This window comes from Phlebotomus papatasi, chromosome 2 (assembly GCF_024763615.1).
Source record: "Phlebotomus papatasi isolate M1 chromosome 2, Ppap_2.1, whole genome shotgun sequence".
In the NCBI taxonomy this organism is placed as follows: Eukaryota; Metazoa; Arthropoda; class Insecta; order Diptera; family Psychodidae; genus Phlebotomus; species Phlebotomus papatasi.
This window is the reverse complement of record NC_077223.1, coordinates 56,382,760-56,400,336: the sequence shown is the minus strand read 5'-3', so window position 1 is coordinate 56,400,336 and position 17,577 is coordinate 56,382,760. Positions and strand designations below refer to the sequence as shown.

The following is a 17,577-nucleotide window of genomic DNA, read 5'->3' as shown; positions in this document are numbered from 1 at the left end:
GCTAAGTTTCTAAACAACACTTCTGGAAAGAGAGTAACAAAAAAATCAATTAGTATTGAAAAGGGACAGATAATCCTAACCGGCTTATGTAGGTGAGATTCTTAACGTGAGCTAACTCGGAGTGCATGCAAATTCGATTTAGAGCTGAAATTGCGAGTCGCCATTCAGTTATCTTGAATCAAATTCGTGAAATTATACAAATTTTGTATTTGAACCAAAATATCAAGGATTGGGATGAACTAGCACAAAAGTGATATATGGGTGAAATGTAGACCAGAATGTACTCTATAATTTTCCTATAGAACATGATCTCATCGATTACTCAGAAGCTAAGATAATCGAGGTTTTTTGTTTCTTAACTTGTTTTTTCATCCAGAGTGCCCCAAGTTGTCATTTGTTGAACTTCAACTATATCAAAGAATTGTTGTATTTTGTGGGACTTTCCATTTAAACCCCTATTTTAAGTGTCTTGGTGGAGTAGAGGCAGTCAAATTGGCATCTGAGTGATTTCAAAGCGTTATTATGGGAAAAATCAATTTTTTCACACTTAAACGGCAAAATCGGAGTGATAGCGTAGTCTGAGCGGAAAATGATGTATGGACGAAATGTAGAGACAAATGTGCTCTACAATTATGTCGAAGTAATCATCAAAATCGGTTCAGCGACAGTCAAGATAATTGAGGTTATGTGATATTGAAATTGGTTTTTCGACTGTGGCGCACCTGGTGTTGGTCCCACGAAGTTCAAATATTCTAGAAAGTTGTAGCATTTGGTGAGATCTTTCGTTTAAGCCCTCATTCATCAAAATTGGTCACATAGAACCGGAGATATGATTTTTTGAATTTTGTGAACTTTGACCCCTCATATCTCCGGTTCTGTTTTAACCACAGCGCACATTTGCACCATTTTGGAAACGTCCTAGATTGGACTACAACATACTAAAATTTCATTAACTTGCACAATGCCGTTTTTGAGAAAAATTACTTTGAATTTCGATGAATTTTGACGCTATCACAGCGCCACCTGTGATGACTTTTTGAACTTCCAACTGAAGGTGCTCATCGAGACGAAACCAAAAAGGTAAAATTTAGGTCGCTATGTTAATTAGAACCGGAGATAGAGGCCGGTCAATGTTCGAACTTTGACCCCTTATAGCTCGGGTCAGGGGTTATGGATCGACTTAAGGTTTTTTGTTTGATAGGTATAATCAACGGCTACAACATACTAAAATTTCAGCCCGATGCACAATGGAATTTTTGAGTTATTTAACTTATAAGACTTAAAAATTTTCTTTTTAATAATAGCGCCCCTAGCGGTGGTTTTATGAACTTCCGATGTTAGAAGGGGAAGTGGCATTTCACGAGAGCTTTCCGAAAAGCCCTCACTTTTTAAATTCTAACAATTAGAAGCGGAGTTATGGCCATTTTAAGAATTTTTTTTTGGACCCTTATGGCTCAGGTCAGGGGGGTCGGGGGACCTTAAGTTTGGTATTGATGGAAAGCCCTAAGGCCCAGCTATAACATACTGAAATTTGAGCTCGCTCGATGCCATAGGGGCGGAGCTATTGAGAAAACAAAAAAAGGGGGGTCTTCAAAATGGCGGAAGGAGGGGTGGGGGGTGGGGGGTCAATGCACCAAGTTGCAATTTTCATGCGATATATAACCTTTGCCGAAAACCGGAAGTCGATATCTTTTTTAGTTTAGGAGCTATTAAGCTCCAAAGAGCGGCCGGCCGGCCGGCCGGGAACGTAAAATAGCCACATATATATTCGTGATCAGGAAGTGGCGAAACACATTTTGGCCAAGTTTGAGGTCGATCGGACGACATGAAATTTTGTTAGGATTATAGTAGGTGAGATTGTTAAGAATCTCACCTAATGTCGCACTTCAAACTTGGAACATCAATGCTTTTAAGCAGACTGTCCAAAATTATGAGCCATTACCCTATATGAATCAATTTAGTCATTAAGTAGAGCAGTAAGCACCAAAGAACCATGCAAAAAGTAACTCATGAAGAGCTTTATCTTATAAGTTCGAGCATTCCGTAAAGCTGTGACACTTTGCCGTCTCTTTTTTCTAAATAAGCAACTTTAACAATTTCCTCAAAGTAAAAGGCAACTTTATAAATTTCGTCTAAATCAGAGTAAAACAGTTAACACGGCTAGTGATGTGTAAGGTCCAACTCCATATCTATTTATTTATGTATTTTTGCCAGATGATAGAAAAGTTTTTTATTGATTGATGATTTGGTATATTTGAATATATATGTGAATTTATTTTGGATCTCCCAACTTTGATCAAAATAGACCTCAAAGCCTAAGTCCTCGGTAAGGGGGGTAGGTAAGGGGGGAAACAAAAAAAAAAAAAAAGATTAAAACAGTTAATCCTTCATTTGATTACATCAACGATCTTCTACACCGAGAGAAATCCGAAAAAGGTAAATTAACATTCCGGAAATGTTAATTTTACCCTGCAGTATTGATCCGAAATCGATGTAAATATTACCCTTTTTCACGTTAATTTTACCCGTAAAAAGGTGTAAAATTAACATTAAAAAATGTTGATATATTTTTACACCTAAAAAGTGTTAAAGTTATGAGGAAAAAAGGTCAATCGCACCCTCTTTTTTTCTCAGTGTAAGGAAATCTTTGACTGGAAACTTCAACACTTCTCAATTACTTATTTTTATCCATCCTTGAGAAGATTTCTCATAGAAACTTATAGAATAAAAAACTTCATAACTTATGTTTCAATGGTTCTAATTAAGTTGTCCTGGAGCGCAGCAAGATGTTTAGTGAGAAAAAATATTTTTATAAAGCTGCCTTTTTTAGTTGATCCTACGTGAATTACAATTACCTTTTCATTTGTCTTTGCAGAGTGTCCGCCAGCCATGGACGGCATGGAGAGGTTTGCGTGTCCGACACCGGACAGGCAGGGTCGATATCGGTGTATAGACGATCACGTATTATGTGACGGTTTCATCGACTGTCCGGACGGTGAAGATGAAGACCGACAAGCCTGTATGTTTTACAAAACGGTAAGTACTAGAAATTTTGATCTAATTTCGCATACTTGATAGAATATTGTACAGTAAAGTCTCTCAAATCTGAATCTCTCAAATTCGATCGCCGCCGTTTGGATTGAAAATGTCAATTGTGAGGTTATGTTAAAAAGTTCGTATTCTGGATGAATGCAAATCATATTTATGTGCTTCTTCCTGAATGTTTACATACATTATTATCGTATAAAATGAAAAAGAAGTATGTTACTACTAAGATTTGTGAGAAAGTACGGGAATTTGATTCAAAGTACAATTTAATCTCACATAAATTTCGTTAGTTTTGAAAAAAATCGTTCGAATTTGGGAGGTGAGAAATGTCAGAAATACCCCCCGAGCGTTCGAATTTAAGAGACTCCACTGTATATTTACTTTTTTAAATGAATTACATTAGTGAAAAGAATGAATAGAGTACAGTAGAGTAATTTTGAACAAAATTTAATTTTGAATTTTGAGAGTTATTTACTGTTTCAGATGGGTATAAGGAAAAAGACTAGGAAAAAATGCTCTGTATCCTTTTGCTTTTGTTTTTCTTGTTTATAGTATTTGAAGTGGTCTAAATTCAAAAATTAAATAATGTTCATAATTTCCGTATTTTATTATTTTCTATTTTTTTACACGAAGTGTATTATCCAAATTATAGATAAGTATTTCTTAAGATTGTATTATTCTTATAAGCCTCCTCACGTTTCTTCGTTTTTTCGATTCATACTTTAACAATTTTTCTGTGGAACTTATTTTCTTAGTATCATGGTCTTTTTGATGAGGATTACCTGTAATATCCTTTTCTTTTCACTTCCATAAAAGTACATTAAATTACCTGTCGCATAAGCACTGATGAGAGCAATGAGCCACCTTAATGCTCATTCCTGTGACGGCAATTCCTGGTGGACGAAAATATAAACAGCTATTATATCCAATTTCTTCTCATTTACTCCAAACCTTAATTTGTTGGATAAAGGTTTTCATTAATATTATATTACATGTATTATGTATAATATTATTCGTTTCCATGAAATATTGTCTGTGAGTTTAATATTTCTTTTTTCCTTATATAACATACTCTTAGCTATTACATTTGTTTTGAAGATACTGCCTATACATCTCAACAGTTTCATTATATGTTATTCTGGAGACTTAACCCATTCTCTTAATGTACTAGAAATACTTGAGATAGAATGATCGTATTTTGAAATTATTTTCTTTATAGATTAATAGATGAATTATTTCAAAAGAAAAATTTTTTTATTCATTATACGCGACACGGGGATCCGCTATCAAACACTTGTCCTTACATTAATTCATTGCAAACTCTATTGATCAGATAGAGTAAGAATCCAAAAAAACAAATTGGTGACCAGAATTCAAGTCAGGAAAGAGGATGGAGGACAATTTTAGCAAATTTTCCGGAATGTCATTTTGAGCAAAAAATTTGCATGACTTTGCGCAAAGGGAGAAAAGAACAACAAAATGTATTCCCATGTCTGTCGGGATATTTTTTCCAATAAATTGAAGAACTAGATAGAGTAACTAAAAATCCATTCCCGACAACAATTCGGATATCAATTGCCCAGGGATTAATCATCTAAAATAACTCAATAAGTCAGTAAGTAATGGGTTAACTAAGTTTAATAGACATATTATTTAGTCAAGGTTTCTGATATTATACTCAATCACAGCCAATAGACTGGGCTTTTATACATGATCATTGCTTTTTAGGTGTGATTCCTTCTAATCACACCTATTGTAATCTTCGAATTTTCTCAATTCATTGTTTACAATTTTGAATTCTGAATTCACTCACTTCTGAAATTCACAGGGTATATGTTTTGAACATCCCTGATGCCGAAAATCATAATCCGGCAATTTCGGGTCCGGCCGGCAGTCTGTATAGTACGCAATATCTCTGGTTTCGAAAGAGATATCTTCATAATTTTTTTTTAAATATATCTACTCGCGCGTACGACGATTTTTGTGCTATTAGTTTTTTGTAAAACCGGTTCTAAACCGGCTAAAAATCACGTTTTGTAGTTTATCTTGAAATATAAGCATGCGATTTTGAAAATTTTATATCTATGTTGTAGCCCAGAAAGTTTAGACCAATTTAAAAAAAAATTGAGACATTCGTCGACTAGTTCTTGAGATGATTCACTTTAAGGATTTCGATTTTAAGAAAATTTGCTAAGTATGTTTGGGCGAAATGTTCGCCTGGACTAGCTCTAAAACATATCCAAAAATCATTGAAAAAGCTTGGGCCAGAAAATTAAAAAAAAAACATGTTTTTAGTGCGGGGAGGGGAATAGGGGAAAAAGGGTAAAAACTTCTAGAGATATTGTTTTTTTTATTGGGGGTCATCGAAGACCGGAAGTCGGTATACCGTTTGACCTTCAGCTCGAGAACAAATTTAAGGTCAAGTAAAAAAAAATCCGAAAAAATAATTCAAAATCAGTACTTAACCGGTTCATTACCGATAAAAACCGATACATCCGGGTTCAGAATTTCAATATCTTTCCAAAAAATCCAAATTTAACCAAATCGGTTGAAAAATGGGCCCTCCAAAGTAATTGACCTTTGGCCTTCAATAATTCAAAATGGCGAATTTTCCGATCATAAGTATGTTTTGGGTGAAATGTTCGCCAGGACTACCTCTAAAACATATCTGAAAATCATTGAAAAAGCTTGGGCCAATTTTGAGAAAAACTGAAAAAATCTGGTTTTGGAGGGGTTAGAAGGGGGGAGGGGAAAACGTCGAGAGATATTGTTTTTTTATTTGGGGTCATCTAAGACTTAAAGTCGATATCTCTTACCGTTTAAGCTCCAAAACAGTGAAAAATTGAAATAAAGACGATTATATAACTGCTCTCTCTTTGAGTTCGAGCAGTAAAATATTGTCTCATAAAACGTAAAAAACATTAAATAAGAGCAAAAATTGTATTAGTGCTGTGATTTTGTAAATATTTTTTCCACGCGTAAAAAAAAACAATGAAGTCGTAAAAACGCAATGACTATATATAAAAGCCCAGTCTGTTCGCTGGTTCGCTGTGATTATTATTCTGGTACATTTTGCCCAATAGACCCCACCTTTACCTGTAAACTCTACATAATATCAAAGAAGAGTATTATTTAAATAATATATTTTTAATAAATGTTAAACAAACATTTATGAGGTTATCTCATATAAAAATTTTCATGCTAAAACCCTAATGAAAATTTACTATTAATTTTAAGCTCAATCTTCACTTCTTCAATTACATTAAGCTCAGAAGTTCAGAGGGGAAGCTAAAACTATACCTATATATAATATTAAAGAATATTAGCCAAATATAGACCCCATTTAATTTATACCACTTGTTTTAATTTACTCATTTCAAAAGTGAACTTTTAATTTAAATTTGCATTTAAAGCCCATACATTGTGACGTATGTACAGAGGGTGTCAAAAGTTTGTTGCCTTATGTATGTTTGTGAACCCAAATGGAAAAAATGATTTTGCAAATGAGTTTTCTGTAACCCACAGTACTTATTTATATATTTCAAAAAAATCAATGATTTTTATTTCATATGAAAAATTATTGTTTTCCAAAAGTAAATCATTTTTGATGCGACAAAAGATTGTTGTTTCATTTGAAAAAGAAGTTCGAAATTCAAAATGGTTCAAACTTAATGTAAATCGGTCAAGGGGAAGTGGGGCACCTCTGAATGTGGGGCAGCTTTGAAATTGTGATTTTTTCCTATGTATATTTAAATGGAAATGAGCCATATCATCAAGTAATTTAGCTTCTCAATCTGTTTGTGCAGCTAAATTATATCATGATAAGGCTTAATTTAATTTTAAAATAGGTGAAAAATCCCAATTTCAATGCTGTCCCACATTCAATCTCAGCTTTCCGCGATCCGAGATGAAATCTAACCTCGCCAGATCGGGGCAAAATTCTGGATTTACACGTTTTGACATACAACGAATATTAAGCACTAAAAATCGCTACAAGGCTACAAATTAGTTACAAGGCCCAGCTATAACATACTAAATTTTAAGCCCGATCGATGCCATAGGGGCGGAGCTATTGAGAAAAAAAATGGGGGTATTCAAAATGGCGGAAGGAGAGGTGGGGGATGGGGGTCAATGCACCAAGTTGCAATTTTCACCCGATATATAACCTTTGCCGAAAACCACAAGTCGATATCACTCTTAATTTAGCAACTATTAAGCTCCAAAAACCGGCTGGCCGGATTAACGGACGAGAAAGTGTTTTGGCCGGGAACGTAACTTAGCCACCCATATATTCGTGATCAGGAAGTCGCAAAGCACATTTTCGCCAAGTTTGAGCCCGATCGGAGGCCATGAAATTTTGGTAGTATTATAGTAGATGAGATTGTTAAGAATCTCATCTACATAAGATGTACGGATTACAGGGAACTTATTTGCAAAAACAAAAAATTGAATAAGTAATTTTTCTATCATTTTTTCACTTGGTTTCTCAAACGTACATAAGGCAACAAGTTTTTGACACTCACTGTATATATATATGAAAAGAGGAAATTAAAATTCAGAATATGGGTGGAGATTTCTCACAAAAGGGTGCGAAAAGGGGTTTTAATTATAAAATTGGTGGTTGCATTTTTGCAGCACATAAATTTGCATTCGCTTTGATTTTAATTGGAATGGTGGAACTTATAGTAAAGTGATAAGCCTCAACATATTTGCATTACAATTGTTACAAGAAAAAACTTTTAGAGAATTTTTATATTCATAATATAATGTTATTTTTCCTATAACCCTTTAATGGCGAGACACTTTTTACGGACTGAAAATCAACAATAAAAATTAAACTGGGACACATTAATCAATGATAAGTCTTATATCTAACCTTGGAAAGTCCAACAGAGTCTGATTCAGTGTATTTTGTGCTTTTATGAACGATAGGGACAAAAATAGCCCAAAAATTTAAGTAATTTTTCTGACAATACCAATGAATAATATTTTTCGCTTTAATGAATAATATTACGTATGGGTGTTCTAGTTTTCATTGCCAAAAGGGTTTTGCTTAAAAAAAATTGTAAGTATAAAAAATAAATAAAATCAATTATGAATTTGAGAATTTAAAAATTCGCCATTTTTGAGCTTAAATATTTACTACATAGCAAATAGTTAGAGACTTGCAAAAAATATTCTAGATTCCTTCAACCTTCTACTTTAAAATTTCTTGGCGGTCGAAATGGATAAAATTGGCTCGACGCGATTTTTTACCCCCAAAATTCAATTCACAATCAAATCTTCACGTATTACAAGTTGCAAGCATCCTGAGTTGCACGCATTTCGAGGTCACCTGTAAAGAATATCAGCTACCATAAGCTTATCTGGGCTTATCACTGGTTTTTCCTTTTAAAACCCATATTTTCAATTTTTCCATATTTATCAATTGAAATATATAAACTCACAGCAAACTATTATTATTATAACAGTTGAATTACTTTAAAAAGATTTATTTTGCACTTGAACGATAAATGCGGCAAACGAAATTTTGTTGATTTTTCTTTGACCTGTCACACAAAACTAACGACGGTAACCAAACTAAAGGTCAAAAGGGACAGATAATCCTAACCTGCTTATGTAGATGAGATTCTTAACGTGAGGTAACTCAGAATTCATGAAAATTCGATTTAGAGCTGAAATTGTGAGTCGCCATTCAGTTATCTTGAATCAAATTCGTGAAATTATACAAATTTTGTATTTAGGCTGTCTACACACTATGAGCATTTTTTAAAAAAATTCTTTAAAAAATAACCCTAAAAAGGTTTTTAAAAAGAATCGGCTCTACACTAGTGAAAATTTTTGTAAAAAAATGGATTTTTTACAGAAATTTGCCTGGTATGTAAGCAATTTTGTAAAAAAAACCGACCCATTTTTATTTTTTAAAAAATTTTTTAAAGAATTTTTTTAAAAAATGCTCATATGTGTAGACAGCTTTAAACCAAAATATCAAGGATTTGGATGGAGTGACAAAAAAGTGATATATGGCTGAAATATAGACCAGAATGTTCTCTATAATTTTGACGTAGAACATGATCTCATCGATTACTCAGAAGCCGAGATAATCGAGGTTGTTTTTTCTCAACTCGTTTTCGACCAGAGCGCCTCAAGTGTTCATTTGGTGAACTTCAACTATATCAAGGAATTGGTGTATTTTGTGACACTTTACATTTAAAACTCTATTTTAAGTGTCTTGGTTGAGTAGAGGCAGTCAAATTGGCATCTGAATGGTTTCAAAGCGTTATGGGAAAAGTCAATTTTTTCACACATAAACGCCAAATTGAACAGATCGCATTATCTGATCGTAAAATGATGTATGGACGAAATGTAAACACAAATCTCCTCTACAATTACGTCGAAGTAATCATCAAAATCGGTTCAACGACAGTCGAGATAATTGAGGTTATGTGATATTGAAATTGGTTTATCGATTGTGGCGCCCCTGGTGTTAGTCCCACGAAGTTCAAATGTTCTAGAAAGTTATAGAATTTTATGAGATCTTTTGTTTGCGCCCTCACTCATCAAAATCGTTCAAATAGAACCGGAGATATGATTTTTTGAATTTCGTGAACTTCGACCCCTCATATCTCCGGTTCTGTTATAACCACAGCGTACTTGCGCCAAAACGTGATAGACTAGAGACTACTCTAAAATTTGATTAACTTGCACAATACCGTTTTTGAGAAAAATGAGTTTGAATTTTGATGAATTTTGACGCTATCGCAACGCCACCAGTGATGACTTTTTGAACTTCCATCTGAAAGTGGTCATCGAGACGAAACCAAAAACCCAAAATCTAGGTCAAAATTTTAATTAGAACCGGAGATAGAGGCCGGTCAATTTTTGAACTTTCACCCCATATAGCTCGGGTGAGCGGTTACCGATCGACTTAAGTATTTTCTTTTGGAAGGAGGGGTGGGGGGTGGGAGGTCAGTGTACCAAGTTGCAATTTTCATACGAAGTATAACCTTTTCCGAAAACCGCAAGTCGATATCTCTTTTAGTTTAGGAGCTATGAAGCTCCAAAGAGCGACCGGATGGACGGACGGGAACGGTTTTTAGCCATATATATAGTTATTCGTGATCAGGAAGTGATGAAACTATGAAAGACATTTTGGCCAAATTTGAGCCCATTCGGACGACATGAAATTTTGGTAGGATTATAGTAGGTGAGATTATTAGGAATCTCACCTAATAAGTTTAACTTCACAGGAAATGTTAGTAAGGGCCTTGACCAGACCTGAGGATTTGCCGAGAGACGGCTTAACGTAATTATATTCGAAATAATGATTTATCCACATTTCCATAATTTTCCACTAAGTCGTCTCTCGGCTTAAGTCGTAAGTGTGTCTAGGGCATAAGACTATAACTGAGGACACTATAAATATTTTGACTTGGAATAAATAATATTATCGCAGCACATGCGGTATATAGAATGACTGTCTTGAAATCAAAAATATTCCAGAAAAATGCAAAATGTCATCGAACAGAGGATTTTTAAATAATCTCACTGTTTTTATTTCTTCAAATTTATTCATTTTTATCGCAATTATTATATATTTTAACTTTAAGTTGTATATTTACAAATTTCGAGATTTTTCTCGATTTTTACGTGTCTAATTTTTTCATTCACAATTTCTTATACATTCAAATTATATCTTATTTTAATATATCATTTTCAATTGGAGTTTTAGTAGTTTACTTATATACGATAAAATACGTCAATATACAGAGTTAGGCTTTATAATGACGTAATATAAATTTGAATCTGCATTCTTAACTATGTCCTTGTTTGCTATTTCAGACGAAAGCTCACCTGGATGTGTTAGCGGACGCCCTGTTACGATGGGCTCGAGGGCGTTAGAATGGAACTGAGACTACTGATGTTAACGTAAATCTTAAAGAAAAACACATTAAGAGTAAATACACTAAAGAAAACGTAGATGGGTGTATTTATATGAGAAAAATATACATATACAATTCCAACCAAATGAAGAAACCCAAATATCAATAAATCATTCACAATTTACACCATACCATACCTTCTTACATTTACATTTTATTTGCCATTTAACAAAATGAACATCATAAAATCGACACTGTAACAAGAAATGCCACACAAAACTCTCAAGAAACAAAAATCAACGCAACATCTTTGATTAAAATAGATCATGTTAAGAATGCTATCTCATAAAAAATTGAACCAAACAAACTAATATATATGAGATATTACCAAGTTTTGAATAAAAAAGACAGGTTAATTCCACACAAACTCCCCTTGCTTGAAAATGTGTTCCCAAGAGACACACCTTTTTTCTTCCCTTATTTCATTCCCTATCGCGTATTGAAATTTAAGTAAAAAAAAACAACACATTACACATCAAAATTAAATTGACATTCACACCAAAAAAAGAAAACAATTCAATCTTTATTAACTAATTAAAACAGTACGTTATGTATAACATTGTACCCACTAATGGAAACCTATTCTCATGGAAAAGGCAGCTATCTGTAGATAAGTATGAAGAAAATTTATTAAATTATTATTACTTTACTATTTATATGAATATGAACTTATCTAATTAACAAATTTTGCGATTATTATAATGATGAAAAAACTGAAAAAAAAAACTTTAAAATTAATTATAACGATAAAAAAAGAAAAAGATGAATTTCTAAAAGGAAAGAAAAGAGAGAAAATCATTTAAAAAATCTAAATTGCATTCCAGATCATTATGTTTACCTAGTTAATAAACTTTTTAAATAAAAGAAAGCAACAAAAGAGAAAAAAACAATAACAAATTTAACTCCATTTCTATAGGTTAGTTTAAATTAAATTCATTCTCTCTTTGTTCAGTTTGCCATTTAAGTTAAAAATTATAAAACTGTTCTAAACTGACTTTTCGATATTTGATCTGATCCAGCAGACTTAATAATTGGTTGTGGTATTGAAAAGAAATCTTCTATACAAAGTATTTTACATAAAATTACAATCTTTGAAGAAGTCACAAATCTCTAAAAAAAAAAAGTTATCCAATTTACTTCTTGAGAAACATTCCAATAAAGGAAAGGTTTTACTCTTTAGATCATGATCATATTGAATAGATGAAACGTGTGCATTATTAGGCAATTGACATTGACATATTGTTTAACACAAAATTAAAAAGAAAATACTCTTTATAACCTTATCAAGGGGTTATGTGATCAATCAAAATCCAATTTAATTTTTTAATGTCATAGAGCAAGATGTCATAGTATACGGAAAATTTAATAAAAATAACACAAGACTTATTTTGTAAGTTAACAAATCTTCATTATGATATGTTTGTCAGATAATTTAATCTAAGATCTCATTTGATTGATAAAACAAAGGGGAAGAAATTACAAAAAAAAAGAAAAAAAACAAATTGTCAATGACAATAAGAAGAATAAAGTCACATTTTGAAGAAACTGAACATCAAATGTAAATATCTATTTTTATAGAAATTTTTAAGAATTTTTCCAACTTGTTTTAAAGAACTATCCATCAGGAATTATACCAAAATTAAATTTCATTTTAAGTTCAAACATTCCTTTAGAGTGTGGAATTGTGAAGCAATTGAAAATTTTTATCAAGATGGCATAACTCCTTACTAAATATGAGGAAAAGAAACAATATTCAACAGAAATAACAAATGAAACTTTAAAAGAATACTATAGTGTCTGTCACTGTTATACTAAAAATCGGCCTAATATATTTTCTTGTTACCTTAAAAAGAAGAAAAAAAAATGGAAGAAAGAATAACAAGGTACAAATGCTTGCAAACTTCTCATAGTATAGATGATATATTTTTTTGGCCTATTTTTATATATACTTGTAATAAATTTTTCTATACAAAAACGATGAAGAAACAATATGGCTTATCTAAATAAGATGAAGAAAAATTACTAATAGGCCTTATGAATCTTGAATGTAATTAAAAAGACGATGGATAAAATGTAATTATCGAACTTAATGTAGAACAAAAACCAAAAATTAAATTTTCATTTGCTTCAGAATTTCGCACTACAAGTAAATAATCTCAGTAATATTTACTATTTTACAAGCAAATATTAATATTTTTTTATTATCAAAATTTGAAATAACATGCGTAAGTTATTTTAACTTACATAATAAAACAGAAACTATGCCGCTAATATTCTTTTCAAATATTTAAGTTATGTTTTGCTTTTTAGTAAAATTTAACTATATACTAAACTATAGACCTAAAAAAAATCAAGCTGAATGAAGTAATAAATAACAATGAAAAACACCATTGAGCGAAAAACGAGAAAGTTCCCCGGCCTTTTTCTTTCAAACAAAGACAAAAAATGTCAATGTGGCAAATCCTATTTATCTGACAATGTGCTTGATGAATACTATACATATGCCCAGAAAATATGACATTTTTTGTATAATATGTCATCAATAATTCTCAATTTTCTCCGATACACTAAAACTTCACCAAAAATGTTAATTACTTCACCAATTTGCATTGCAAACAACATTTTCTCATAACACTACTTTCTTGTAGTCCATTCTTGAGCCGTATTTTTTTCTAACCCTTTTGTTCTAATGATTAAGAATTTCAACCAATTCTTGAGTCTCTAAATTTGTAAAAGTTTATTAATTTTTTTGCTTAAATTATTAAATTTACACATGCTGAGAATCCATGGTTTCTTTTCTTACCAGGCAGATGCGTCGTTATAATTCGGTTATTGTAAACATACTTCAACGTTAGGGGAATGTTGGCATGGTTCGCACAGAGTGAGCCTTCAAACAACGCAAATTTTCTCGTTATTTACAAAGAGCTAGTTCGTCATTTCTTAGCCATAAGATAGATAATTATTAAGCTTATGAAACGAGATGAGAAATGGTAAGTCAGCTCTTTGCAAACAAAGAGAAAATTTGCATCGTTTGAAGGTTCACTCTGTGCGAACCATGCCTACATTCCCCTATTTTTTAAGGTGATGTCTGACTAGACACAATTGTAGGGATTTTTGGATTTGCTGTATAATAATATATTATTATATATTATTTACAAAATTTTCACCTAAAAATCTCATAACATGATCCAATTTTCTTTATATCAGACACTTTTATAATTAGCATTTTAAATAATATAGATATATGCATTAAAGAAGATTTCGAACAATTTTATACCAACCATATCTGGCTTCTTAATGAGCTCATTTCAAGGCTTAATGTCCCGCAGCTTGTTATACATTATTTGCACAATGTTGGCCAAAAATCTCGGCAATTGATTTACGGATACGCTTAAAGACATATAAAGCCTTTACTATGCCTAGTATCCGAACACAGCCAGACATATGGTGGTCTCATCAGAATACTTTGGTGTCCCTCAAACCCCATTTTTTATTTCTTCTGGGGTGGATCACATAAAAGCGAGGACACAAAATTGGCAAATATAAATTTTACTGCCATCGAAAATCAAGTAGAATCACATCACTAGACATATTCATCAGCCTCAACACCAAAATTGACATTAATCATCAATCTCTCTGTGTGGCTTCAATCCCCACAAATAGCCACACAATCACTCAAGAATGACTGCATACGCTTGAGGGGGTGGTAGGTAAACAGAGGTCTGATGAGATTCACAAGATTGTGAATCCCATAGCTGTGATACAATCTCCCTTATCCCCCTTATCGCAAATGTGTTCTCTATATACATTACCATGGAATTAATTACGCGAAAAGCTACGTAATAATTGTTAAATTAGGAAAGTTGATTATTTGAAAGGCTTCTGCATCAAATCAAGTCGTAAAACAACAAAAAAAAAAAAACAAAAAAATCACCATTATGAAAAACGTGAATGAGTAAAGGCAGTAAAGGTTATTGTTAATTGAAGGCTACACATTGGGAGAAATGTTCATCAAAATTGTCTTTTTGGCGTAGTTGTGACATTTCACCCGATTTTCTTCAAAAACCTTAGACCAGAATTCCTTCATGTAAAGCCCTTTAGTTGCTCCAACATAACCATTTACCAATTTTAAATGTTTTTTATATAATTTACATTATTATGCTCCTTCACTACAAAGATTCCAAAATTTTGGGTTAAGATTATAGATCTTATTTAATTACTATTATTATTATTATTTAGATATAAGAAATAATTTTACAAAATTGTTCTTGATTTTTTTTATTTTCTGTCTTGTATTGAACTTTTACTATATGATTCAAATTTTGCTCTATTCCATTTGTTTCCATAATGATAATAGTCGATATCTATTTTGACAATCAATTTTGCTACAAATATATATAAATTTGTATTGTAAAAATTTACAATTTTTACCAGAATTATAAAAAAATGCGGTTGTTTATGATTTTGATGTACGTACTAGTTAGTAAACCGGAGCTTCAGGATGTATCAATTCGATCGAAGCATATTCAAGTTTATACGGTAATTTCCACTCATTAAATTGATTAAATTGGAAATAAATAAATAAGAAATACGTGCTAGATAAAATTTCTATATAGGGTAAGGGCTCATAATTTTGCCCAGTCTGCTTATAAGCATCGATGTTCCAAATTTGAAGTGCGATATTATCGATACTAATTGACTTTTTTTGTTACTCTCTTTTCAGAAGGGTTGTTTAGAAACTTGGCAAGCTATTTATCATCTTATTTTTAGTAAAATTAGTTTTAATACGTTTAAAAATGGATTGAAACGTAGAGGTGAATTTGGCTTTTATTTCGGACAACTTGGTTAATTAACTTGGTTATTAATTTGGTCAACTTGGCTGTAAATTTGGACAGCTAATCCGCCTCAACAGGATGCCTATTGTTCTTCATTTCATGAACCAATCCTACCAAGTCCTCTTCCTGTTCATGTAAGGGAGTCGTAGAATGTCACAAGAAGCCCGGTAACTTTCCATATCATTCATTAAAGTGAGTTGACTTCGGTACTCCAAGTACGTGCGGATTCGCCAATTTGGGGTTTGCGGTTGCCTATTCAATATTAAGTTGGCTTTTACTTTGCGTTTATACTTTTTGTTAATTCATTCTACACTGACAGAAAACAGCTAACAAACTCAAAAGTTTTTTCGGCGCTCTAGAAACATATGGGAAACATAGGAAATGTCATGGCCCTGGTTAAAATCTTACAAAAAGAACAAATATTTAGATAGAATTCAATATTCATCAAATATTGGAATAAAAATCCATCATTTTAATCAATTTATTTTTAGTGTCCAATTTTATCCTCAAAGTGTCCAAAATAAGAAACTGGACAAAATTATGAGCCTTTCCCCTAAGTTATTTTGATAGAATGGAGTCATTATATGGAGAGTTTCCAATAATCTCCACTTTTTACCTATCACGAAATTGTAATCACATAACAAACTGCTAATTTTATGATTTTTTGGAATCTGTTTTAGGTAAAAATTAAAGATTTTGGCTAGATGTCCATAATTAACATCCATAAGTGATGTCTCCACACTATACTGTCAAAGACAAATTGTAAAAGTGTAGATCTCAAAAACCCTCGTCGTTGATGAAACTATTATCATCTTATGCTAAATTGTACTGTTTTCGCGTAAAAAATCCTTCAGGATTAGATATTTGAATTTTTATTTCTAATATATTTACCTAAATCAAAATTAGAGCTAATGAGCTGAATACATTTCAAAATATCTTCAAACGTGATATCATTGTTCATTCTGTGAACGTTTTTATGTCGTTAGATAAGTGATTCCGGGCAAGACATCATCGCCAAGAAGAAAGTTTCAGACTGTGGGTGCTATTTTAGGGGCGGAAAGGTCAATTGCACTGACTGAAGCCACCTCCATGTTGAACGGAATGAAATGGGCCATAAGTTGGTAAGGGGTTGGGTGGGGCGAAACGGTCAAACATCACACGAGTTGATCAATTCAGCAAAAGGTTGATAAGCCAAATGGTATGAAAGAGGAAATAACAGAGTGAAAATTTCTCACTTTATTGAGGGTGAGGAATTGAAGGGTTATTTTACTGCGCCTTCCTATGGCAAAATCTACCAATCTGACACTTGTCGGTTGAGGGCTTTACACTTTGGTTGCCTTCGCCCAAAACTTCCCATTCCCTTTTTGCAATTGAATGGTTTGGAGGAAGAAGGGATATTTAGAGAACTAATTTTGCGAAAAGATCGAGGAAACAAGACAATTTCGTCGCGGAGAAAATTGAAATTGTCTCAAGATAAATTTTCAATCATCCAAAAATAGGACTCACAAGTTCAATTAGAAAACAAGATGAGAAAATATGTAAATGCTGATGTGGAATTGTAGAAATATTTTGAGAAATTGAATGAGTTTTGTTATAATATAAGCCAATATCTTTGAATTAGACTATGCATAATTTTTTTGTCAAACACTTTTCTGAACTTAGAATATTCGTAAAATGCATTGAGGTTGTTTTTTTTTGATAAATATCTTATAAAGCTTGGATGATTTTATCAAAAAATTGAAATATAAAAA

At 32.3% G+C, this 17,577-nt stretch overlaps 1 protein-coding gene across 1 annotated transcript in view; it reads left to right on the top strand.

Annotated features, from left to right (window-relative positions):
• The window catches only part of LOC129801823 (uncharacterized), a 61,544-nt gene extending 50,041 nt beyond the window's left edge, over positions 1-11,503 (top strand). Inside the window, exons 2-3 of the mRNA XM_055847176.1 lie at positions 2,876-3,036; positions 10,891-11,503. Coding sequence (XP_055703151.1) covers positions 2,876-3,036; positions 10,891-10,950 — 221 coding nt within the window. The 3' untranslated portion in view covers positions 10,951-11,503. The remainder of the gene's footprint in view (positions 1-2,875; positions 3,037-10,890) is intronic.
• Positions 11,504-17,577: the final 6,074 nt, after the last annotated feature.